This window comes from Armigeres subalbatus, chromosome 3 (assembly GCF_024139115.2).
Source record: "Armigeres subalbatus isolate Guangzhou_Male chromosome 3, GZ_Asu_2, whole genome shotgun sequence".
Lineage (NCBI taxonomy): Eukaryota > Metazoa > Arthropoda > Insecta > Diptera > Culicidae > Armigeres > Armigeres subalbatus.
In genome coordinates, this window is record NC_085141.1 from 85,279,957 (window position 1) to 85,302,111 (window position 22,155).

The 22,155-nt window shown below is 44.1% G+C and overlaps 2 protein-coding genes across 2 annotated transcripts in view; one reads left to right on the forward strand and one right to left on the reverse strand.

Moving 5' to 3' along the window:
* The window catches only part of LOC134226697 (dopamine D2-like receptor), a 1,014,775-nt gene that overhangs the window by 973,361 nt on the left and 19,259 nt on the right, over nucleotides 1–22,155 (forward strand). Inside the window, exon 11 of the mRNA XM_062707645.1 lies at nucleotides 21,331–21,431. Coding sequence (XP_062563629.1) covers nucleotides 21,331–21,431 — 101 coding nt within the window. The remainder of the gene's footprint in view (nucleotides 1–21,330; nucleotides 21,432–22,155) is intronic.
* On the reverse strand, nucleotides 7,034–9,112 carry LOC134226699 (uncharacterized). The gene is made up of 4 exons (XM_062707647.1): nucleotides 8,730–9,112; nucleotides 7,866–8,031; nucleotides 7,326–7,812; nucleotides 7,034–7,260 (listed from the first exon to the last, which is right to left on the reverse strand). Exons 1-4 carry the CDS (start codon nucleotides 9,083–9,085, stop codon nucleotides 7,124–7,126), a joined length of 1,146 nt encoding a protein of 381 aa, XP_062563631.1. The 5' UTR covers nucleotides 9,086–9,112; the 3' UTR covers nucleotides 7,034–7,123.

The following is a 22,155-nucleotide window of genomic DNA, read 5'->3' on the forward strand; positions in this document are numbered from 1 at the left end:
TGCTAATAACATCCAAATTCTCAACTTGGATCTGTCCAGAAATGCACGTCACTGTATTTTTCTCATGTTGCAAATTTATTGTCCGGTTGACCTCTGTATCAAACGTTCGACTTTGAACAGCTACAACTGAAGTCGACGGAGCTACTAGTGACGACGGACCAGGCAATTCTTCTAGTAGCGGCGAAGAGTGGGCAGCAGTTTGCACATACTGAGAGGTCAAAGAGTCTGGACACAAATGCATTGGTTCTACCAGAGGATGCAGACTGGATTTTGAGACAGCTGGTACCGTGTATGTTGGTAATGCTCTGGAGCTTTGAGCTTGTTCTTTTCCATTCATTATAGCTAAAAATTAGGAACACTTAGTACGAAAATAACAAAAACAATCATTCATTTGATAAGATTACCTGCACAAAGCTTGTTGTAATCTTTATGATTCTGCTTTATTTTTTTCTCCTCAAGAGATGGCGAGCTCCTCGACTGAAGTCTCTGCTGCCTGGAAACTCCGGAACTTTTTCATTACCATCACTGGTATGGGTTTTGTCGATTTTCTCGTTGCTCAAGCCTTTGGGCCAATGGAGGAAACCTTTTCGTACCCAGCTCATGGGTACTGCCAGCACCTGCAATCTCCCATTCTCCATGAATTGTGTTACTCCGTACATCTGAAATAATATAGCTGTTACAAGATTCAAAGCAAGATTTTTAATAGAATACTTACTGTTATTTGTTGTTCAACGTAATATCCAGAAGTTATTTGTTTTTTTCGATTAAAAATGTCTTCAAATGTCTTCAATCGAAAAATTACAAAATCCAATAGGTCTTCTTCTTCTTCTTCAATGGCTCTATATTCCAATTGGAACTTGGCCTGCTTTTCAACTTAGTATTAAATTAGCATTTCCTCAGTTATTAATTGAAAGCTTTTCTATATTCCCGCCATTGCATGAGTATGTATCTTGTGTGGCAAGTACAATGGATATACTATGCCCAGGGTGTCGAGAATGTTTCCAACCCGAAAACATCCTAGACCGGACCGAGAATCGAACTCACCATCTACGGATTGGCAATCCTACGCCTTTGCTCGCAAGGCTACTGGAGACCTCAACAGGTGTGTAAATTCAATAATCTCCTTGTATTCCTGAGTCGGATTTTTAAACTGAATTTTCACGTGGAACTCTTCCAAATTTCTTTTTCAAGAATACCCTGTTGGGAATCAAAATTTACTGTGTAATACTTGAAAAACATCCAGAGAACTTTCTAAAGGAACGTCCGGATAAATACCTAGATCAACTTCCGGATAAATTCCCGATGGAGCTTCTTATAACTTTCTTCTGGAAGGAGCTTCTTATTATTTCTGAAACTCTCCTGAAAAAATTTCCTGAGGAATTTCTGCAACCTTGAAGGATCTTCCAGAGGAGGAACATCCGGAGGGATCCCTGGATTTCCCTTCCGCAGAAATCCCGGGGAAAATTTTAGAAGAATTCCTGGAAGAACTATTGGAGGAATTCGTACAGGAACTACCGAAGGAGTTCTGGAGAACGTATGTTTGAAGAAATTCTTAGAGGAATTCTCAGAGGAAATACTGGAAGAACGTTCAAAGATATTTATAGAAGAATTACCAAAGGAATTCAAGGAAGAATTTAACGAAAGTGTGTAACAAGTTTCCTCTGATTTTGCTACTTAGTATTTAAATGAAAATCCCTTAATTTTTTTATGGAATTTCTCTGAATTTTTTTAGGAAGATTTTCATGTAGAAATTTATCATAAAACTTGTGGAAATTAAGGAGAATTTTCAATTTAAATTTTGGAGGATTCTCTTTATATGTTTTTACGGAAATTATTAGATATAAATTTTGAACTGAATTCCCAATTTCAATTCTCTTGAGTTTAGACAAGAAATTCCTCATAATTTTCATCGGAAATTCTCCTTATTTTACACGAAACATTCTTTGAAATTTTTACAGAAAATTCTTTTAAAAATTCACGGAAAATTTAAAGAGTTCTTCGACGGATATTTAGAGGAAAGTCACATGGAAATGCCGAAAAGATCAAATGAATTCAAAAGGAATTAAGATATGATTCAGGTTCTAGCTCAACGGTTGAATAGATTAAATCAAATCTGTAAAAAAAGAAATCTGTAATAATCGAAATACCTTTTTACATACGCACGTCAAAAACGCCGCCACCGCCAAGGAAAATTAAAACAAATTCTGCCATCGCACAACTCAAAGTTAATTGCGTATGAGGTCTGAAATGCGTTACAGTTATCAGCCCGCTAGTGTGAAGGTATTTTTATGTTTGGGATTCTAGGTCCGAGACAAAGACTTTTATAACTTTTATAATTGTTTTTGTATAATATACATATAGAAGTCGCAGAATTTATAAGTATAAATAAAATTATATTTTCCACTCCCTGGCTTACTGATTGTCTTCAGGTATCTTCAAATAAGTAATTAAGTCTTCAAATATTTTGAAAAGTCTTCAAAATGTCTTCACGAAATAAATGTCTTCACAGAGATTCAAATGTGTTCAAATTGAAGACATGTCTTCAAATCTGGCATCTCTGATCCATTAAGCGGGCAGAAACAGTGTTGCCAAAATTTAATTATTTAGCACAAATTGAAAACATACAATTTTGATAAACTGATAAACATAGAATATAACAAGAAATGTCGTTTACCCGACCCATGGCATTCGTATTCAAATACGCATAGAACTAAGATATGAGATTTTTTTTCATTGGGAATTTACTTGCATAACTGCTACAATTAGCTATACAAGTTTTTTTAATCCTTTGTTTATTTGGTTTTTGTTGTTCTACCCTGAACTTTTTCAACAGATTTTAATTCATAACATCGAAACATATTAAATAAGAATTACAATAATTTCAGAAATAATTTTTTAGGGAAATTGTAATAAATTGGCAACATTGTCTTTCTCTACTCAGAGATTATATACATATCAACATGAAATTTTATATGTGTTCAATCAAATCGCGTATGCTGCGTGATGTAATCATTGTAGACGATGTAGTATAAGATGCAATGCAATGTATTTTTCAGATTGTATTCGCAGATGCAATATTATCATTAAATATAATTGATTGCTTAACAGCTGCGTGCATGGAGGAATGGAAAGTGTCTAGACTATGAACTAGAAGGAATCTATGCATTTTATTCAATCAAATTTTATCGTATAAGAGTGCATTAAACAGTGTTGCTGGGATTGCTACCTAACGCCGTTGTCTAATTTCCGCCCGGCAATCGTCTCCGATGCTGGCTCAAAGCTACGAATGCACAATGGTCCGATTCAGTTATTTAGCAGGAAAAAACTATTTTCCTCCGTTTTCGTTCTATTTAGACACTTGGTGTCTTCAGTGAAGTTGTTTATAATAAAATATTGCTTCTTCGGACAAAAAGTTCGATAGGGTGGTCCTTACCGTTTCTCAAAACTGAAATTTAACTTTTTTATTTCGTGTTTTTTGTGGATGACCTCTTCAGCAAACTTGCAGTAAACATTATTTGATGCAACTTTGCCGAAGACACCTTAATGTCTAGCACATAAATTGAGTTCAGTAAATGAAATTTTCGATTTTAACCTAGGGTGGCCCCAAAAAATCAGTTCTATTCTAACTTTTTTGTTTTGAGTTTTACGAGAATGCGGTCTTCAGAAGAAATGAAGATCAAGTGATGGTGCATATTTTTGCTGAACACATCATGTTTATAAGTCTTACCAGTTAAAAGTTATATGCAATTTATACCAAAAAACTATGCAATCTCAAAATGCCTATATTTCATGGAGATGGTTCGATTAATTTTTTTTGAAGGTGTTATCTGAAAGGGCACGTATATAGTAACTTTTACTGCAAAAATTACGGGAACGTATTTTTTTTAAATTGAATAAATCGACTTTGAAAATTTCTTCGAAAAAATTTAAATTTACTAGTATTTCACTATATATTAAAATTATGAGTAAATTACCTTCGGCAAAAGTTCAAATTTAAACTAAAAATACATATTCGATTATTATTATTTAATCAGACTAAGGCCGAAGTGGCCTGTACAGTACACAAGAGTCTTCTCCATTCGGCTCGGTCCATGGCTACACGTCGCCAGCCACGCAGTCTACGGAGTCATCTTCCACCTGATCGATCCACCTTGCCCGCTGCGCATCTCGCCTTCTTGTGCCCGTCGGATCGTTGTCGAGAACAATGTAAAATAAAAACCCTAATTGATCCACCTTGCAATAATATTGCCATTCCCGTTCATTGTAGAAAAAATGATACAGAATGACTCGACATTGAAACTTGCAGTTCATTTTGAGTTGCTTATATGTTTTGTACAAAAACGCAATAGTTATAAGCCGATCGCCGAGTGATAATTTCCGTGATTCTAGTTGTACACGCTTTGTACAAGATTTCCAACCTAGCAGCACACATGTTCTACATAAGCTACTGTAACTATATGTGATCAAATTTAGTCATAATCAAGTTATTGCACCCATTTTTGTCTGACTCGTGCTGATGGGGCATTATAAATAGCTGTCATATAAGCACAATCTTCAATTTAAATCAACTCGCCTTTTTCATTCTGCATCATTTTTTTTCTACAATGAACGGGAATGTCAATATTATTGCAAGGTGGATCAATTAGGGTTTTTATTTTACATTGTTAATAATAGTTTTGTATCGGATTTTTCGAAAGGAAAGTGCTGCGTACCATCTATGATGTGGTGCAGATGGCGGACGGTACGTGGAGGAGACGAATGAACCACGAGTTGCATGAGCTGCTGGGAGAACCATCCATCGTTCACACCGCGAAAATCGGACGACTGCGGTGGGCCGGGCACGTAGCCAGAATGTCAGAGAGTAACCCGGTGAAAATGGTTCTCGACAACGATCCGACGGGCACAAGAAGTCGAGGTGCGCAGCGGGCAAGGTGGATCGATCAGGTGGAAGATGACTCCGTAGACTGCGTGGCTGGCGACGTGTAGTCATGGACCGAGCCGAATGGAGAAGACTCTTCTATACTGCACAGGCCACTTCGGCCTTAGTCTGATTAAATAATAATAATCGGATATGTATTTTTAGTTTAAATTTGAACTTTTGCCGAGGGTAATTTACTCATAATTTTAATATATAGTGAAATACTAGTAAATTTAAATTTTTTCGAAGAAATTTTCAAAGTCGATTTATTCAATTTAAAAAAATACGTTCCCGTAATTTTTGCAGTAAAAGTTACTATATATGTGCCCTTTCAGATAACACCTTCAAAAAAAATTAATCGAACCATCTCCATGAGATATAGGCATTTTGAGATTGCATAGTTTTTTGGTATAAATTGCATATAACTTTTAACTGGTAAGACTTATAAACATGATGTGTTCAGCAAAAATATGCACCATCACTTGATCTTCATTTCTTCTGAAGACCGCATTCTCGTAAAACTCAAAACAAAAAAGTTAGAATAGAAAAACTGATTTTTTTGGGGCCACCCTAGGTTAAAATCGAAAATTTCATTTACTGAACTCAATTTATGTGCTAGACACAAGGTGTCTTCGGCAAAGTTGCATCAAATAATGTTTACTGCAAGTTTGCTGAAGAGGTCATCCACAAAAAACCCGAAATAAAAAAGTTAAATTTCAGTTTTGAGAAACGGTAAGGACCACCCTATCGAACTTTTTGTCCGAAGAAGCAATATTTTATTATAAACAACTTCACTGAAGACACCAAGTGTCTAAATAGAACGAAAACGGAGGAAAATAGTTTTTTCCTGCTAAATAACTGAATCGGACCATTGTGGAATGGAGTGTCGTAGCTTGGCTAAAACGCTACAACAACAGCAAGCTTTTGAGGAAGAAGCAAGTGCATCTTCAAACTGCCGTCCCTCACCAAGGAATCAATCACGAATCTCCACAGGCTGGTCGACGGATTTGATTGTGTGATTCTGACCCTGATCAGATCACCCAACCGGCCGAGTACAAAGATATGTTGCTGGTCGAACATCTAAGCGCTCGTTTCGACCCGAGCACACGACGAGGATGGGAGGAGCACTCGTCGACGAAGGAGCAGGACACCATAAGTTCCCGCGGCGGAGAATCCAAATTCTCGAAACTCTACCAGCGAAGGTGGAGTCGAAATTCTACAAGCAGTCGCCACAACGCAGAAAGAAGCCGTTTTCACCGAAGGTCAGGAGCAGTGCCGTATAGTGGTACAACGTGAAGTGTTCCTCATGTGCGGAGATACATGCACTTCACACGTGTCCATCGTTTTTAAGGGGTCGCAGTCCAGCCTGGAGTCTCGCTTGCGCGAAGCATTCCTTTGCCACAGTTGCCTCAAACGTGGTCATATAACTCGAGAGGGTACGTCGAAGTTCTCCTGTGGGTATTGTAGGGGTCGACACCATTCCTTGCTGTGCTTCAAGGGAGGAGAACGCAAGGGTTGCCGAGGATCATACAGGAGATCGACTCCAGGAGGGAGTCCGGAACAGGGTAGGCAAGGATCTATCTGTGCTGACGGAGTCCGTTTTTGCAGAACGAAGATTGGCAAAATATAGCAGGCAGAAGCAGTATGGTAGTCTCATAACCGAACATCTCGAGCTCGGTCACTGCGAAGGGTTGACAAATCGGAGATGACAAACAAACGGGGCTTCCTGTCACGTCGTGCGGTGATCAAGAAGTCAGACATTTTGAAGAGTGGCCAACGACGCCTCCAGTAACACTTCTACAGGAATAAAACGAGCTGCTAACGATGGCGTGGGTCATCGACAATCGAAGAGGATGATGAAGAGCAGGTGACGTCCAATCGACGATCGAGTTAAGGCGACAACTCGACGCAGTGATCAACAATGGATGATTTATTGTGGAAGTGGGCTTCCATCCGTACTCAAGTACCAAGTACTAAAGTGCCTTCAAAACGAAGACTTGGTGCTACCGATTGGTATGAAGCGATGGTATGGTTTTACTTCTAGGCGAAGATTTTCTGTAGACTGGATAGTTCGAACCAAGGATTACAACAGCGAAGGTTCTCATGAAGCGGTTTCAACAAAGAGAAACGTCAAAACATTTTTTTAACAAGTTCTCACTTGTGTGCATGTATCATATAATTTTATTTCCGTGGATGAAAAAAACTTTAATCAAAAATTCCTCTACGCATAAGCTCACTTAAATCTTGTTCAATTTCAGTATCAGTAGTTTCTCCATCGATGGAATTCACGCTTGTAGGACCACTGTTTCTTAGTTGATTCCTTTGGGCCAAGTGCAGCAACTCTGTCGGAATATAAAGTAAGGAAAAACGTCAACAATTTGCACCGACGAGAGCTAAATACACTTACCCAGTACTGCCCAATTTCGCAACTCCTTAACAAGCTCCTGTAGAGTAAAAGGCGATGCCATGTGCCCCGTTTGACCGAGATAACTCATGAACCATTCGTAATATACGCGAACCAAGCGATCACTCTGCGCTCTTCTCAAACTTCGATCCAGAACCAAATCAAATAGGCACAGCAAATCGATGGCCGGTGTTCCCCAGTGACAGTTCTGGAAGTCAATCATCGCCACCTCGCTGTCGGGATGCACCCGGTACCACAGATTGGTCACATTGAGTTCGCCATGGTTTAGGACAGAGATGGAATGGGGCTGATTATTTGGGTTGTATATCTGTTTGAGTTTGCTCTGGAACCGGGGTTTCATGGAATGGAGTTTAACGCCAATCTGGCTGCTACCTGGTCGAGCACGGAGCATCTCAGCTAGGGAGCCGATGGTGGATACCATTTTATGAATGTCCATGTCCATTCTGGTGCAGCTGGAAACAAGATTGTGCTACGACTTTTAATTAGCGATTGGTTCGGGTGAGAAATAAATGGATCTATTACGTTCTTTTTGCTGAGAATGTACGATGCAGCGTGGAATTTAGCAATTGCTTTTACACACAATGTTGCATCTTCGATGGAATTTATTTCTCCCTTCTGAATCCACCCAGATGGAAACAAATCCTCCATCACGATAAATTTCCTTGGTTCATTGGAGGAATAGAAGTACCTGAAATGGAAGCTCAAAATAAATGCAACAAATAGTTGTATCGTTCCTCCGATGACGATGGGTCAAATGGATGAACGTCCGTCTAGTGGATTAAAATGACTCAAGAACAAGATAAATGTGGAATTTCATGTTGCATGCTTTCTTTTTGCAGCGGTAATCATTTCACTCCGGCCCCGATAAGGATGGAAAATAAAAATACATGCAAGGTCGCTTGGCTCATGCAAACTAATGGCAACGACTGAAATTCTAAACGCCCAATAGATTTGCGACTATACAAACCGCTAATAAATTTGACCGTTCATCATTTGAAGCGTTTGGTAGTTGTGTTCAAACAATCGATTCATAAAATCTTCTTCTTCTTCTTCTTATTGGCATTACATCCCCATACTGGGACAGAGCCGCCTCGCAGCTTGGTGTTCATTAAGCACTTCCACAGTTATTAACTGCGAGGTTTCTAAGCCAAGTTACCATTTTTGCATTCGTATATCATGAGGCTAACACGATGATACTTTTATGCCCAGGGAAGTCGAGACAATTTCCAATCCGCAAATTGCCTAGACCGGCACCGGGAATCGAACCCAGCCACCCTCAGCATGGTCTTGCTTTGTAGCCGCGCGTCTTACCGCACGATTCATAAAATAATAGTTCTGAATTCTAAACTGCGTGCAATATTTTTCACATCGACCGAACAAACAAACCTTGGCACACTCAAACTTCCTCCAGCAGTTTTCAACACTTGCTCCATAGCCGGCAGAACCTCCCTGTACATGCGAATCTCCTTCACAAACTGCACATCACTTCCAAACCCGCGGTCCATTTTCACTATCAAATCAGTGGCGTGCTCCTGGTGCGGTGCGTGCTTGGACCGATAGTGAACGGTGGTGCGGAAGAGGTTGCTCGCGTGTTGCACTCCATCCCGGCCACCTGGTCGAACTTTGCAGTCGTGGCACAGCGCGATCGAACCGTCGTTTTTGGCTTTGCGAATCACCTCCTGAAGAAAGCGATCGTTCATCCAGTTGGGAGCTGCGAGACCGCGCTGCTCGTCGAACTGCATTCTTTCGGGAACTGCATACTGCTCGCGGCAAGCAACATCAGCAAGCGAATCCCCCTGTGTGGTTAGGTCGCCGTTAAGTCGAGCCAGGCCTAGCGACACATCGTTCCATGCAGCAGAAAAAGCTTCACGTGGGTAGACGAATGCGTTTCAATCTCGTGATGAACGTCATATGATACGTCTTGGTTGTATGCAATTACTTGGGAAAACGGTCAAATGGATGAGGCTTGATTTGCATATTGTTTACGATTATTTTTAATTAACTACACCGTGCGAAGGTAATTTGCTACTCTGTTGGGGTTTTTCATTGTAATTCATAGCGCTGGAAATGCAGATTGAGTTGCAAAAAATATATACAATCATTGTATTTGGTTGAATTTAATACCTTCTGGCTACAAATCGTTGCTCACTGAAAGATTTGTGTTGTAGATTTGAGGAAATAAAAACAAATACATCAACATTGTTCTTATTCATAAACCTAATTCAAAGAGTGGTAATGAGGGTAGTTACGTGCAGGGAGATGATTAGGGTTAGAAACTATGCCTCCGAAGCTGACCATTGAATTGCTTTGAAACTATATTTCATATATTGCTATCATAATTCAAACTTTTACTCCATAATTTGATTGCTTCTACCATAACTACGCTGCATCGACCGAGATTCCTCAGAAACATAAAAATTAGTCCAATTAGGTATGTTCTCTTTCCAAATACACAGCAGCTCGTGATTTGAAATTACCTTCATCCGCTGCACACGGTCTTTTGTCACTCAGTAAAATACTGCTCGAGGCAGTCAGTAATCCAAACCGCAGTTAAAGCAAAAGACCATTCCGAATATGATGCAATTTTCCACCGCAGGAGAAAAATGTGTACACAAACATAAATGAACACATTTCGCTAGTAAAAAGTCAAATAACTTGTCGTAAAGCAGAGTTAGCAAGGACCACACCATCAACAGTATTCCAAACTCATCCTGTCCTATGTCGCCGTGTACTTGCCATCACCACCGTCGTCGTCACCAGCCCGGGAACGCGTCCTAACGAAGTAAACATACAAATACCCGCCACCTATAGGTGGCAGAGACGCGAATCGGCGACCGGGAGTGGGTACAATAAAACACCGGAGCCTTAGAAATGGGTACCATGTTTTCAGCAAAAATTATGACAGGCCATAAAGACAGGAAAGGATTAGGTCTCATCTTTTATTCAGGATTACGCTTGGCTCGACGATGGCTGCTGTTGTTGATTTTGGGATTGGTGGAATCCTTTCTTCTTGGATGACATAGGTCCCGGCCAAAGTATCCACATTCAGGAGCAAGGAGCGGAATAAGCTGGGGGGTGGGTTCCTCCCAGGAGTCCATTTTAGACGCTGATGCAAATAACGCCATAACGGCCAACACCTTTTCCCGGTTCCGGTCCGAACGGAAGAGAACATTTCCATTGACATATGCCTCCGCCGGGGGTACGAAGAGGTTTCGGTCCAAATTTGATGAATGTGAGTGAATTTTTTTATGTTTCATGATGATAATAATTCGAAGTGTTTTCTTTTCCTTGGTGGCCCATTCGTGTAACACGAGAAAAAGTATGTTGCAAGTGGGACCATGCAAAATTATGCTTTTCACTTGTATCATAGGCAGCCCATCTTTTTTTATCATGGCTCGAAAATGACTTAATGTTCCATTCAAATCTACTGTTGGGCACTCCGCATGTGGTGCTGAATGTGAATTTCGGCCATTAGTGAGATCGTTAGTATTTCTTTTTTGTCTTTTTCAGAGAGACTTTCAGCTCGTGGCTGGCTCGTCTCTGTTAATATTTAATTTTTGGTTCAAATCAAGATGCAAAAAATAGAAAAATTTCAAAAAAGATAACAAAAAGCTATCCAGAAAAGTAAAAAACATAGACACAAAGAAATTGTTCAGTAGTTCTAAACTTGCTTAAGATTTTTTCTCATGCTTATTTAGCAAGAATTTGAAAATGGTTGAAGACTACTACGTTAGTTTTCAATTATTTTTATTAAACGCTAATGATATGGAAATAAAAAGCAATTCTATTTGCGTGTTATTTCACCAACGAGCACGCATGTTAACAAAAATCTTCCAAATAATGAAAATGAATTGAGATTTCCTTTCTTACCTGACTCCTGATCTCGCGAAAGGGTTGACCGATTTGCAAATTTTTTCCCTAATCGATTCGTTTTGAGATCCGCAAGGTTTGTATACACAAAAAGTTGGTGAATTTAACGGGGAAATGTGAAAAGATCAATAGAACACAATTTTGGGTCAGCTGCTGAGAAAAACAAAACACTCGTTCCTCCTTTCGAAGCGGCTCGAAAGCCTCCTTTCGGAGAGGCTCGAAAGCCTCTTTCGAAGTGGCTTGAAAGCCTCCTTTCGAAGAGGCTCGGAAGCCTCCTTTCGAAGAGGCTCGAAAGCCTCCTTTCGAAGAGGCTCGAAAGCCTCCTTTCGAAGAGGCTCGAAAGCCTCCTTTCGAAGAGGCTCGAAAGCCTCCTTTCGAAGAGGCTCGAAAGCCTTTTTCGAAGAGGCTCGAAAGCCTCTTTCGAAGAGGCTCGAAAGCCTCCTTTCGAAGAGGCTCGAAGCCTCCTTTCAAGAGGCTCGGAAGCCTCCTTTCAAGAGGCTCGGAAGCCTCCTTTCAAGAGGCTCGGAAGCCTCCTTTCAAGAGGCTCGGAAGCCTCCTTTCAAGAGGCTCGGAAGCCTCCTTTCAAGAGGCTCGGAAGCCTCCTTTCAAGAGGCCTCGGAAGCCTCCTTTCAAGAGGCTCAAGCCTCCTTTCAAGAGGCTCAGAAGCCTCCTTTCAAGAGGCTCAGAGCCTCCTTTCAAGAGGCTCAGAAGCCTCCTTTCAAGAGGCCTCAAGCCTCCTTTCAAGAGGCTCAGGAAGCCTCCTTTCAAGAGGCTCAGAAGCCTCCTTTCAAGAGGCTCAAGCCTCCTTTCAAGAGGCTCAGGCCTCCTTTCAAGAGGCTCAGAAGCCTCCTTTCAAGAGGCTCAGAAGCCTCCTTTCAAGAGGCCTGAAAGCCTCCTTTCAAGAGGCTCAGAAGCCTCCTTTCAAGAGGCTCAGAAGCCTCCTTTCAAGAGGCTCAGAAGCCTCCTTTCAAGAGGCTCAGCCTCCTTTCAAGAGGCTCAGAAGCCTCCTTTCAAGAGGCTCAAGCCTCCTTTCAAGAGGCTCAAGCCTCCTTTCAAGAGGCTCAGAGCCTCCTTTCAAGAGGCTCAGGCCTCCTTTCAAGAGGCTCAGAAGCCTCCTTTCAAGAGGCCTCAGAAGCCTCCTTTCAAGAGGCTCAGAAGCCTCCTTTCAAGAGGCTCAGGAAGCCTCCTTTCAAGAGGCTCAGGCCTCCTTTCAAGAGGCTCAGAAGCCTCCTTTCAAGAGGCTCAGAGCCTCCTTTCAAGAGGCTCAGGTCTCCTTTCAAGAGGCTCAGAGCCTCCTTTCAAGAGGCTCAGAAGCCTCCTTTCAAGAGGCTCAGAAGCCTCCTTTCAAGAGGCTCAGAGCCTCCTTTCAAGAGGCTCAGAAGCCTCCTTTCAAGAGGCTCAGAAGCCTCCTTTCAAGAGGCTCAGAAGCCTCCTTTCAAGAGGCTCAGAAGCCTCCTTTCAAGAGGCTCAGAAGCCTCCTTTCAAGAGGCTCAGGAAGCCTCCTTTCAAGAGGCCTCAGAGCCTCCTTTCAAGAGGCTCAGAAGCCTCCTTTCAAGAGGCTCAAGCCTCCTTTCAAGAGGCTCAGAAGCCTCCTTTCAAGAGGCTCAGGCCTCCTTTCCAAGAGGCTCAGAAGCCTCCTTTCAAGAGGCTCAGAAGCCTCCTTTCAAGAGGCTCAGAGCCTCCTTTCAAGAGGCCTCAGAGCCTCCTTTCAAGAGGCTCGGAAGCCTCCTTTCAAGAGGCTCGGAAGCCTCCTTTCAAGAGGCTCGGAAGTCTCCTTTCAAGAGGCTCGGAAGCCTCCTTTCAAGAGGCTGGGAAGCCACCTTTCAAAAGACTGGGAAGTCTTCTTCCAAAAGGCTCGGAAGCCTTCTTTCAAAAGGCTCGGAAGCCTTCTTTCAAGAGGCTCGGAAGCCTTCTTTCAGAAGGCTCGGAAGCCTTCTTTCAAAAGGCTCGGAAGCCTTCTTTCAAAAGGCTCGGAAGCCTTCTTTCAAAAGGCTCGGAAGCCTTCTTTCAAAAGGCTCGGAAGCCCTTTTTCATAAGGCTCGGAAGCCTTCTTTCAAAAGGCTTGGAGGCCTGCTTTCAAGAGGCTCGGAAGCCTCCTTTCAAAAGGCTCGGAAGCCTTCTTTCAAAAGGCTCGGAAGCCTTCTTTCAAAAGGCTCGGAAGCCTTCTTTCAAAAGGCTCGGAAGCCTTCTTTCAAAGGCTCAAGCCTTCTTTCAAAGGCTCAGGCCTTCTTTCAAAAAGCTCAAGCCTTCTTTCAAAGGCTCAAGCCTTCTTTCAAAAGGCTCAGCCTTCTTTCCAAAAGGCTCAGAGCCTTCTTTCAAAAGGCTCAGAGCCTTCTTTCAAAGGCCTGGAAGCCTTCTTTCAAAAGGCTCAGAAGCCTTCTTTCAAAGGCTCAGGAAGCCTTCTTTCAAAAGGCTCAGAAGTCTTCTTTCAAAAGGCTCGAAGCCTTCTTTCAAAAGACTCAGAAGCCTTCTTTCAAAAGGCTCAGAAGCCTGCTTTCAAAAGGCTCAGAAGCCTTCTTTCAAAGGCTCAGAAGCCTTCTTTCAAAGGCTCGAAGCCTTCTTTCAAGAGGCTCAAAGCCTTCTTTCAGAAGGCTCAGAAGCCTTCTTTCAAAGGCTCAGAAGCCTTCTTTCAAAGGCTCAGAAGCCTTCTTTCAAAACTCAGAGCCTTCTTTCAAAAGGCCTCAAGCCCTTTTTCATAAGGCTCGGAAGCCTTCTTTCAAAAGGCTTGGAGGCCTTCTTTCAAGAGGCTCGGAAGCCTCCTTTCAAAAGGCTCGGAAGCCTTCTTTCAAAAGGCTCGGAAGCCTCCTTTCAAAAGGCTCGGAAGCCTTCTTTCAAAGGCTCAGAAGCCTTCTTTCAAAGGCTCAGAAGCCTTCTTTCAAAAGGCTCAGAAGCCTTCTTTCTTCAAAGGCTCAAGCCTTCTTTCAAAGGCTCAAGCCTTCTTTCAAAAGGCCTCAGAAGCCTTCTTTCAAAAACTCAAGCCTTCTTTCAAAAGGCTCAGAAGCCTTCTTTCAAAAGCTCAGAAGTCTTCTTTCAAAAAGGCTCAGAAGCCTTCTTTCAAAAGACTCAGAAGCCTTCTTTCAAAGGCTCAGAAGCCTTCTTTCAAAAAGGCTCAGAAGCCTTCTTTCAAAAGGCTCAGAAGCCTTCTTTCAAAAGGCTCAGAAGCCTTCTTTCAAAATGCTCAGAAGCCTTCTTTCAAAAGGCTCAGAGCCTTCTTTCAAAGGCTCCAGAAGCCTTCTTTCAAAAGGCTCAGAGCCTTCTTTCAAAAGGCTCAGAAGCCTTCTCTCAAAAGGCTCAGAAGCCTTCTTTCAAAAGGCTCAGAAGCCTTCTTTCAAAAGGCTCAGCCTCCTTTCAAGAGCTCAGGCCTCCTTTCAAGAGGCTCAGAAGCCTCCTTTCAAGAGGCTCAGAAGCCTCCTTTCAAGAGGCCTCAAGTCTCCTTTCAAAGGCTCAGAAGCCTCCTTTCAAGAGGCTGGAAGCCACCTTTCAAAGACTGGGAAGTCTTCTTCCAAAAGGCTCAGAAGCCTTCTTTCAAAAGGCTCAGGCCTTCTTTCAAAGGCTCAGAAGCCTTCTTTCAGAAGGCTCAGAGCCTTCTTTCAAAGGCTCAGAGCCTTCTTTCAAAAAGGCTCAGGCCTTCTTTCAAAAGGCTCAGGCCTTCTTTCAAAAGGCTCAGAGCCTTCTTTCAAAAAGGCTCAGAAGCCCTTTTCAAAGGCTCAGCCTTCTTTCAAAAGGCTTGGAGGCCTGCTTTCAAGAGGCTCAGAAGCCTCCTTTCAAAGGCTCAAGCCTTCTTTCAAAGGCTCAGAGCCTTCTTTCAAAGGCTCAAGCCTTCTTTCAAAAGGCTCAGAAGCCTTCTTTCAAAAGGCTCAGAAGCCTTCTTTCAAAAGGCTCAGAGCCTTCTTTCAAAAGCTCAGAGCCTTCTTTCAAAAGGCTCAAGCCTTCTTCAAAGGCTCAGAAGCCTTCTTTCAAAAGGCTCAAGTCTTCTTTCAAAAGGCTCAAAGTCTTCTTTCAAAGGCTCAGGAAGCCTTCTTTCAAAGACTGGAAGCCTTCTTTCAAAGGCCTCAGGCCTTCTTTCAAAGGCTCAAGCCTTCTTTAAAAAGGCTCAGAAGCTTTCTTTCAGAATGCTCAGAAGCCTTCTTTCAAAGGCTCAGAAGCCTTCTTTCAAAAGGCTCAGAAGCCTTCTTCAAAGGCTCAGAAGCCTTCTCTCAAAAGGCTCGGAAGCCTCCTTTCAAGAGGCTCGGAAGCCTCCTTTCAAGAGGCTCGGAAGCCTTCTTTCAAAAGGCTCGGAAGCCTTCTTTCAAAAGGCTCGGAAGCCTTCTTTCAAAAGGCTCGGAAGCCTTCTTTCAAAAGGCTCGGAAGCCTTCTTTCAAAAGGCTCGGAAGCCTTCTTTCAAAAGGCTCGGAAGCCTTCTTTCAAAAGGCTAGGAAGCCTCCTTTCAAGAGGCTCAGAAGTCTTCTTTCAAAAGGCTCAAAGTCTTCTTCAAAAGGCTCAGAAGCCTTCTTTCAAAAGGCTCAGAGCCTTCTTCAAAAGGCTCTCAAAAGGCTCAAGCCTTCTTCAAAAGGCTCAGAAGCCTTCTTTCAAAAGACTCAGGAAAGCCTTCTTTCAAAAGGCTCAGAAGCCTTCCTTCAAAGGCTCAGAAGCCTTCTTTCAAAATGCTCAGAAGCCTTCTTTCAAAAACTCAGAGCCTTCTTTCAAAAGGCTCCAGTCTTCTTTCAAAAGGCTCAAGCCTTCTTTCAAAAGGCTCAGAGCCTTCTTTCAAAAGGCTCAGAAGCCTTCTTTCAAAATGCTCAAGCCTTCTTTCAAAAGGCTCCAAGTCTTCTTTCAAAAGGCTCGGAAGTCTTATTTCAAAAGGCTCGGAAGCCTTCTTTCAAAAGGCTCGGAAGCCTCCTTTCAAAAGGCTCGGAAGTCTCCTTTCAAAAGGCTCGGAAGTCTTATTTCAAAAGGCTCGGAAGCCTTCTTTCAAAAGGCTCGGAAGCCTTCTTTCAAAAGGTTCGGAAGCCATCTTTCAAAAGGCTCGGAAGTCCTATATCAAAAGGCTCGGAAGCCTTCTTTCAAAAGACTCGGATGCCTTCTTTCAAAAGGCTCGGAAGCCTTCTTTCAAAAGGCTCGGAAGCCTTTTTTCAAAAGGCTCGGAAGCCTTCTTTCAAAATGCTCGCAAGCCTTCTCTCAAAAGGCTCGGAAGCCTTCTTTCAAAAGGCTCGGAAGCCTTCTTTCAAAAGGTTCGGAAGCCATCTTTCAAAAGGCTCGGAAGTCCTATATCAAAAGGCTCGGAAGCCTTCTTTCAAAAGACTCGGAAGCCTTCTTTCAAAAGGCTCGGAAGCCTTTTTTCAAAAGGCTCGGAAGCCTTCTTTCAAAATGCTCGGAAGCCTCTTCTCAAAAGGCTCGTAAGCCTTCTTTCAAAAGGCTCGGAAGTCTTCTTTCAAAAGGCTCAGAGCCTTCTTTCAAAAGGCTCAAGTCTTCTTTCAAAAGGCTCAGAAGCCTTCTTTCAAAGGCTCAGAAGCCTTCTTTCAAAAGGCTCAGAAGCCTTCTTTCAAAAGGCTCAGAAGCCTTCTTTCAAAAGGCTCAGAAGCCTTTTTCAAAAACTCAAGCCTTCTTTCAAAAGGCTCAGAAGCCTTATTTCAAAAAGGCTCCGGAAGCCTCCTTTCCAAGAGGCTCAGGAAGCCTCCTTTCAAGAGGCTCAGAAGCCTCCTTTCAAGAGGCTCAAGCCTCCTTTCAAGAGGCTCAGAAGCCTCCTTTCAAGAGGCTCAAGCCTCCTTTCAAGAGGCTCAGAGCCTCCTTTCAAGAGGCTCGGAAGCCTCCTTTCAAGAAGGCTCAGAAGCCTCCTTTCAAGAGGCTCAGAAGCCTCCCTTTCAAGAGAGGCTCAGAAGCCTCCTTTCAAAGAGAGCTCAGAAGCCTCCTTTCAAGAGGCTCAGGCCTCCTTTCAAGAGGCTCAGAAGCCTCCTTTCAAGAGCTCAGAGCCTCCTTTCAAGAGGCTCAGAAGCCTCCTTTCAAGAGGCTCAGAAGCCTCCTTTCAAGAGGCTCAGAAGCCTCCTTTCAAGAGGCTCAGAGCCTCCTTTCAAGAGGCTCAGAAGCCTCCTTTCAAGAGGCTCAGAAGCCTCCTTTCAAGAGGCTCAGAAGCCTCCTTTCAAGAGGCTCAGAGCCTCCTTTCAAGAGGCTCAGAAGCCTCCTTTCAAGAGGCTCCAGCCTCCTTTCAAGAGGCTCAGGAAGCCTCCTTTCAAGAGGCTCAGAGCCTCCTTTCAAGAGGCTCAGAGCCTCCTTTCAAGAGGCTCAGAGCCTCCTTTCAAGAGGCTCAGAGCCTCCTTTCAAGAGGCTCAGAAGCCTCCTTTCAAGAGGCTCAGAGCCTCCTTTCAAGAGGCTCAGAAGCCTCCTTTCAAGAGGCTCAGGCCTCCTTTCAAGAGGCTCAGAAGCCTCCTTTCAAGAGGCTCAGAGCCTCCTTTCAAGAGGCTCAGAAGCCTCCTTTCAAGAGGCTCAGGCCTCCTTTCAAGAGGCTCAGGAAGCCTCCTTTCAAGAGGCTCAGAAGCCTCCTTTCAAGAGGCTCAGAGCCTCCTTTCAAGAGGCTCAGAGCCTCCTTTCAAGAGGCTCAGGCCTCCTTTCAAGAGGCTCAGAGCCTCCTTTCAAGAGGCTCAGAAGCCTCCTTTCAAGAGGCTCAGGCCTCCTTTCAAGAGGCTCAGAAGCCTCCTTCAAGAGGCTCAGAGCCTCCTTACAAGAGGCTCAGAAGCCTCCTTTCAAGAGGCTCAGAAGCCTCCTTTCAAGAGGCTCAGAGCCTCCTTTCAAGAGGCTCAGAAGCCTCCTTTCAAGAGGCTCAGAGCCTCCTTTCAAGAGGCTCAGGAAGCCTCCTTTCAAGAGGCTCCAGGCCTCCTTTCAAGAGGCTCAGAAGCCTCCTTTCAAGAGGCTCAGGAAGCCTCCTTTCAAGAGGCTCAGAAGCCTCCTTTCAAGAGGCTCAGGAAGCCTCCTTTCAAGAGGCTCAGAGCCTCCTTTCAAGAGGCTCAGAAGCCTCCTTTCAAGAGGCTCAGAAGCCTCCTTTCAAGAGGCTCAGAAGCCTCCTTTCAAGAGGCTCAGAAGCCTCCTTTCAAGAGGCTCAGAGCCTCCCTTTCAAGAGGCTCAGAGCCTCCTTTCAAGAGGCTCAGGCCTCCTTTCAAGAGGCTCAGAGCCTCCTTTCAAGAGGCTCAGAAGCCTCCTTTCAAGAGGCTCAGGCCTCCTTTCAAGAGGCTCAGAAGCCTCCTTTCAAGAGGCTCAGAAGCCTCCTTTCAAGAGGCTCAGAGCCTCCTTTCAAGAGGCTCAGAGCCTCCTTTCAAGAGGCTCAGAGCCTCCTTTCAAGAGGCTCAGAAGCCTCCTTTCAAGAGGCTCAAGCCTCCTTTCAAGAGGCTCAGAAGCCTCCTTTCAAGAGGCTCAGAGCCTCCTTTCAAGAGGCTCAGGAAGCCTCCTTTCAAGAGGCTCAGAGCCTCCTTTCAAGAGGCTCAGAAGCCTCCTTTCAAGAGGCTCAGAGCCTCCTTTCAAGAGGCTCAGAAGCCTCCTTTCAAGAGGCTCAGAAGCCTCCTTTCAAGAGGCCTCAGAAGCCTCCTTTCAAGAGGCTCAAGCCTCCTTTCAAGAGGCTCAGGAAGCCTCCTTTCAAGAGGCTCAAGCCTCCTTTCAAGAGGCTCAGAGCCTCCTTTCAAGAGGCTCAGGCCTCCTTTCAAGAGGCTCAGAGCCTCCTTTCAAGAGGCTCAGAAGCCTCCTTTCAAGAGGCTCAGAGCCTCCTTTCAAGAGGCTCAGAAGCCTCCTTTCAAGAGGCTCAGAGCCTCCTTTCAAGAGGCTCAGAAGCCTCCTTTCAAGAGGCTCAGAAGCCTCCTTTCAAGAGGCTCAGAGCCTCCTTTCAAGAGGCTCAGAAGCCTCCTTTCAAGAGGCTCAGAAGCCTCCTTTCAAGAGGCTCAGGCCTCCTTTCAAGAGGCTCAGAAGCCTCCTTTCAAGAGGCTCAGAAGCCTCCTTTCAAGAGGCTCAGGCCTCCTTCCAAGAGGCTCAGAAGCCTCCTTCCAAGAGGCTCAGAGCCTCCTTCCAAGAGGCTCAGAAGCCTCCTTCCAAGAGGCTCAGAGCCTCCTTCCAAGAGGCTCAGAAGCCTCCTTCCAAGAGGCTCAGAAGCCTCCTTCCAAGAGGCTCAAGCCTCCTTCAAGAGGCTCAGAGCCTCCTTCCAAGAGGCTCAGAAGCCTCCTTCCAAGAGGCTCAGGCCTCCTTCCAAGAGGCTCAGGCCTCCTTCCAAGAGCTCAGGCCTCCTTCCAAGAGGCTCAGAAGCCTCCTTCCAAGAGGCTCAGGCCTCCTTCCAAGAGGCTCAGAGCCTCCTTCCAAGAGGCTCAGAAGCCTCCTTCCAAGAGGCTCAGGAAGCCTCCTTCCAAGAGGCTCAGAAGCCTCCTTCCAAGAGGCTCTGGAAGCCTCCTTCCAAGAGGCTCAGAAGCCTCCTTCCAAGAGGCTCAGAAGCCTCCTTCCAAGAGGCTCAGAAGCCTCCTTCCAAGAGGCTCAGGCCTCCTTCCAAGAGGCTCAGAAGCCTCCTTCCAAGAGGCTCAGAAGCCTCCTTCCAAGAGGCTCAGAAGCCTCCTTCCAAGAGGCTCAAGCCTCCTTCCAAGAGGCTCAGAAGCCTCCTTCCAAGAGGCTCAGGCCTCCTTCCAAGAGGCTCAGAAGCCTCCTTCCAAGAGGCTCAGAAGCCTCCTTCCAAGAGGCTCAGGCCTCCTTCCAAGAGGCCTCGGAAGCCTCCTTCCAAGAGGCTCAAAGCCTCCTTCCAAGAGGCTCGGAAGCCTCCTTCCAAGAGGCTCGGAAGCCTCCTTCCAAGAGGCTCGGAAGCCTCCTTCCAAGAGGCTCGGAAGCCTCCTTCCAAGAGGCTCGGAAGCCTCCTTCCAAGAGGCTCGGAAGCCTCCTTCCAAGAGGCTCGGAAGCCTCCTTCAAATCTGACTGTAAAGAGGGTTCTTCCTTGATAAAAACGCGGATTTTAACTATTAGGTTTTGTACGCTTTGATGTACAACGTACTATTGAAAGAAAACTGTTACTTAAATTTATTCAATAATAATTCGAAATAACTAAAATTGGGATGAATAACACGTTTTGATGAGTCATTGAAAGCTTCTGATTGGCTTAAATGCATCTCCTAGAAGGAATAATGTGGTCACGGTGTTGGCATTCATGTTAGGCTGGAAAGGATGTTACGAGGTAACATCCCAGGGCCGAAAACCTCTTTAATAAAGATAATAATAATAATGGAAAGGATCGCAGTCGTCTTACTACCTCCAAATCAGACCACAAAAATAAGAAACATGCCCATTTGTTTTTTATTACTTTATTTTTTTAAGATTCATTTTTTACAAGTTGGATGAAGAAGCTTGAACAGCAAACTACGATTACTCAAAATGTGTGTGTTTGAATGATTTTTGATAGGAAGTTTTTACAAAGATCCATCCAAAGCATACAAAAACATAAAACGCTATTAACTTTAAATCGCTTAGTTTCTCAGATACTATCTTCTACTCGTAAGATGGCATGTCAGCTGGCACGAAGAACTTTGCCATCTGTTGTTCTTCAGTAGGAAAGAAGGTTAAGAGTATGTGCCATAATTCATCCGAATCGTTGCGGGTGCCCCATTAAGCAAAGAGCAACGCGGGTCACATATAGAGATTCTGTTTTGCAGCCATAATTCACTGAAACCGCAAAAAGTGTCCATTTTTTTCGGGAACATAAATAGCGCCTGACTCCAATTTCACGCACTTGTGCTTTCGATTCCTGACACCCGCTCGGCAGCCATATTTCACGGGAGATAAATTTCCCATTCATACAAATTGACCGGTGGGTGGTGGGCCAATTGAGAGGAGCAAACAACGGCAACGGAATGGCACCATTCAATCAAACCGAAGCCAAAGCTCAAGCAATTACGTCAGCAAAACCATAAAATAAATCCCGAAAAATGCATCACCTACATGCTCGGTGACAGGCTGAGACCAGTCGGAACGCTCGTGTGCAGTAGCCAGCCAGCTTCATTGAGGGCTGCAACAGCTTTCGTTGCAACTTTGTTACCGATACTGAATGTGCAAAAAACATCGTAAATTTTAGCTATGTTGGTCTGGTCGTTCCATCGTATTGATTCACTTATCTTTCTTTTATTACCCACAGGTTTACGATCTACAAGGTTAACAAGGCGTCTAAAAAGAAGCGGGAAAAGTCATCGGCCAAGAAGGAACGGAAGGCCACCAAAACGTTGGCCATAGTTTTGGGTAAGTTTTGCAATAAAATAGTTTGTTTATGGAGTAAACATTCAGTATTGTGTTTTCTGCATCATTGCAAGTATGTAAGACAAATAACGAGTGCGAGTGTTGGACCATGCGTTAGAAGTTGGGAATTTGGATTCATCGGTACCAACAAAAATGCGAAAGCTGAGGGTTCGTTGTTGGGGAAATTACCAGTCTAGCGTGCTTAGGATCGTGGGTCCAAACCCCACCAAAGCTTAAAAAAAAAAAACAACAGAGGAAGATGGCTACCTCCAATAGCTTTTTTGAATTCTTTCACAGGCTGTGCATCAGAATTTTTGGATTTTTTTTCTGAAATTTGTTTACCCCTCATATTATCAATATGCACTTCAATTCAGCAATCATGTATCAATTTGTCATTAGAGACCGATCAAATAATCGAAGGCCAAAAGTTTCCGTTATTCATCACCGTAATGTTCCCGATTACCCTCCAGCGGGACAAATATACCCTCAAAGTTGCGAATAAAAATGCAACAACTCCCCCACCAGCCAAATGTCTCCAGTTTCTGTTGCGAAACAACTCCCGAGCTGCCGCTTCTTGCCTTTCCCGTGCCGTGTCAATCACATCCCACCGAGCGAAAATTTTCCCAATGCCCTCGTCGCTGAAAACTTTTGCCCAATTCTGATCGACTGAAATTACGACGATATTGCGAATGCAAACAACTCCCACTCGCAGAGCCAGCACTTTGTA

Coding starts and splice junctions, on each gene's coding strand:
- LOC134226699 (XM_062707647.1), bottom strand. CDS start 9,085: ATGCAGTTCGACGAGCAGCGCGGTCTCGCAGCTCCCAACTGGATGAAC. Junction 8,032..8,729: donor GGAAGTTTGAGTGTGCCAAG/GTTTGTTTGTTC, acceptor CTTCCATTTCAG/GTACTTCTATTCCTCCAATG. Junction 7,813..7,865: donor ACATTCTCAGCAAAAAGAAC/GTAATAGATCCA, acceptor TAAAAGTCGTAG/CACAATCTTGTTTCCAGCTG.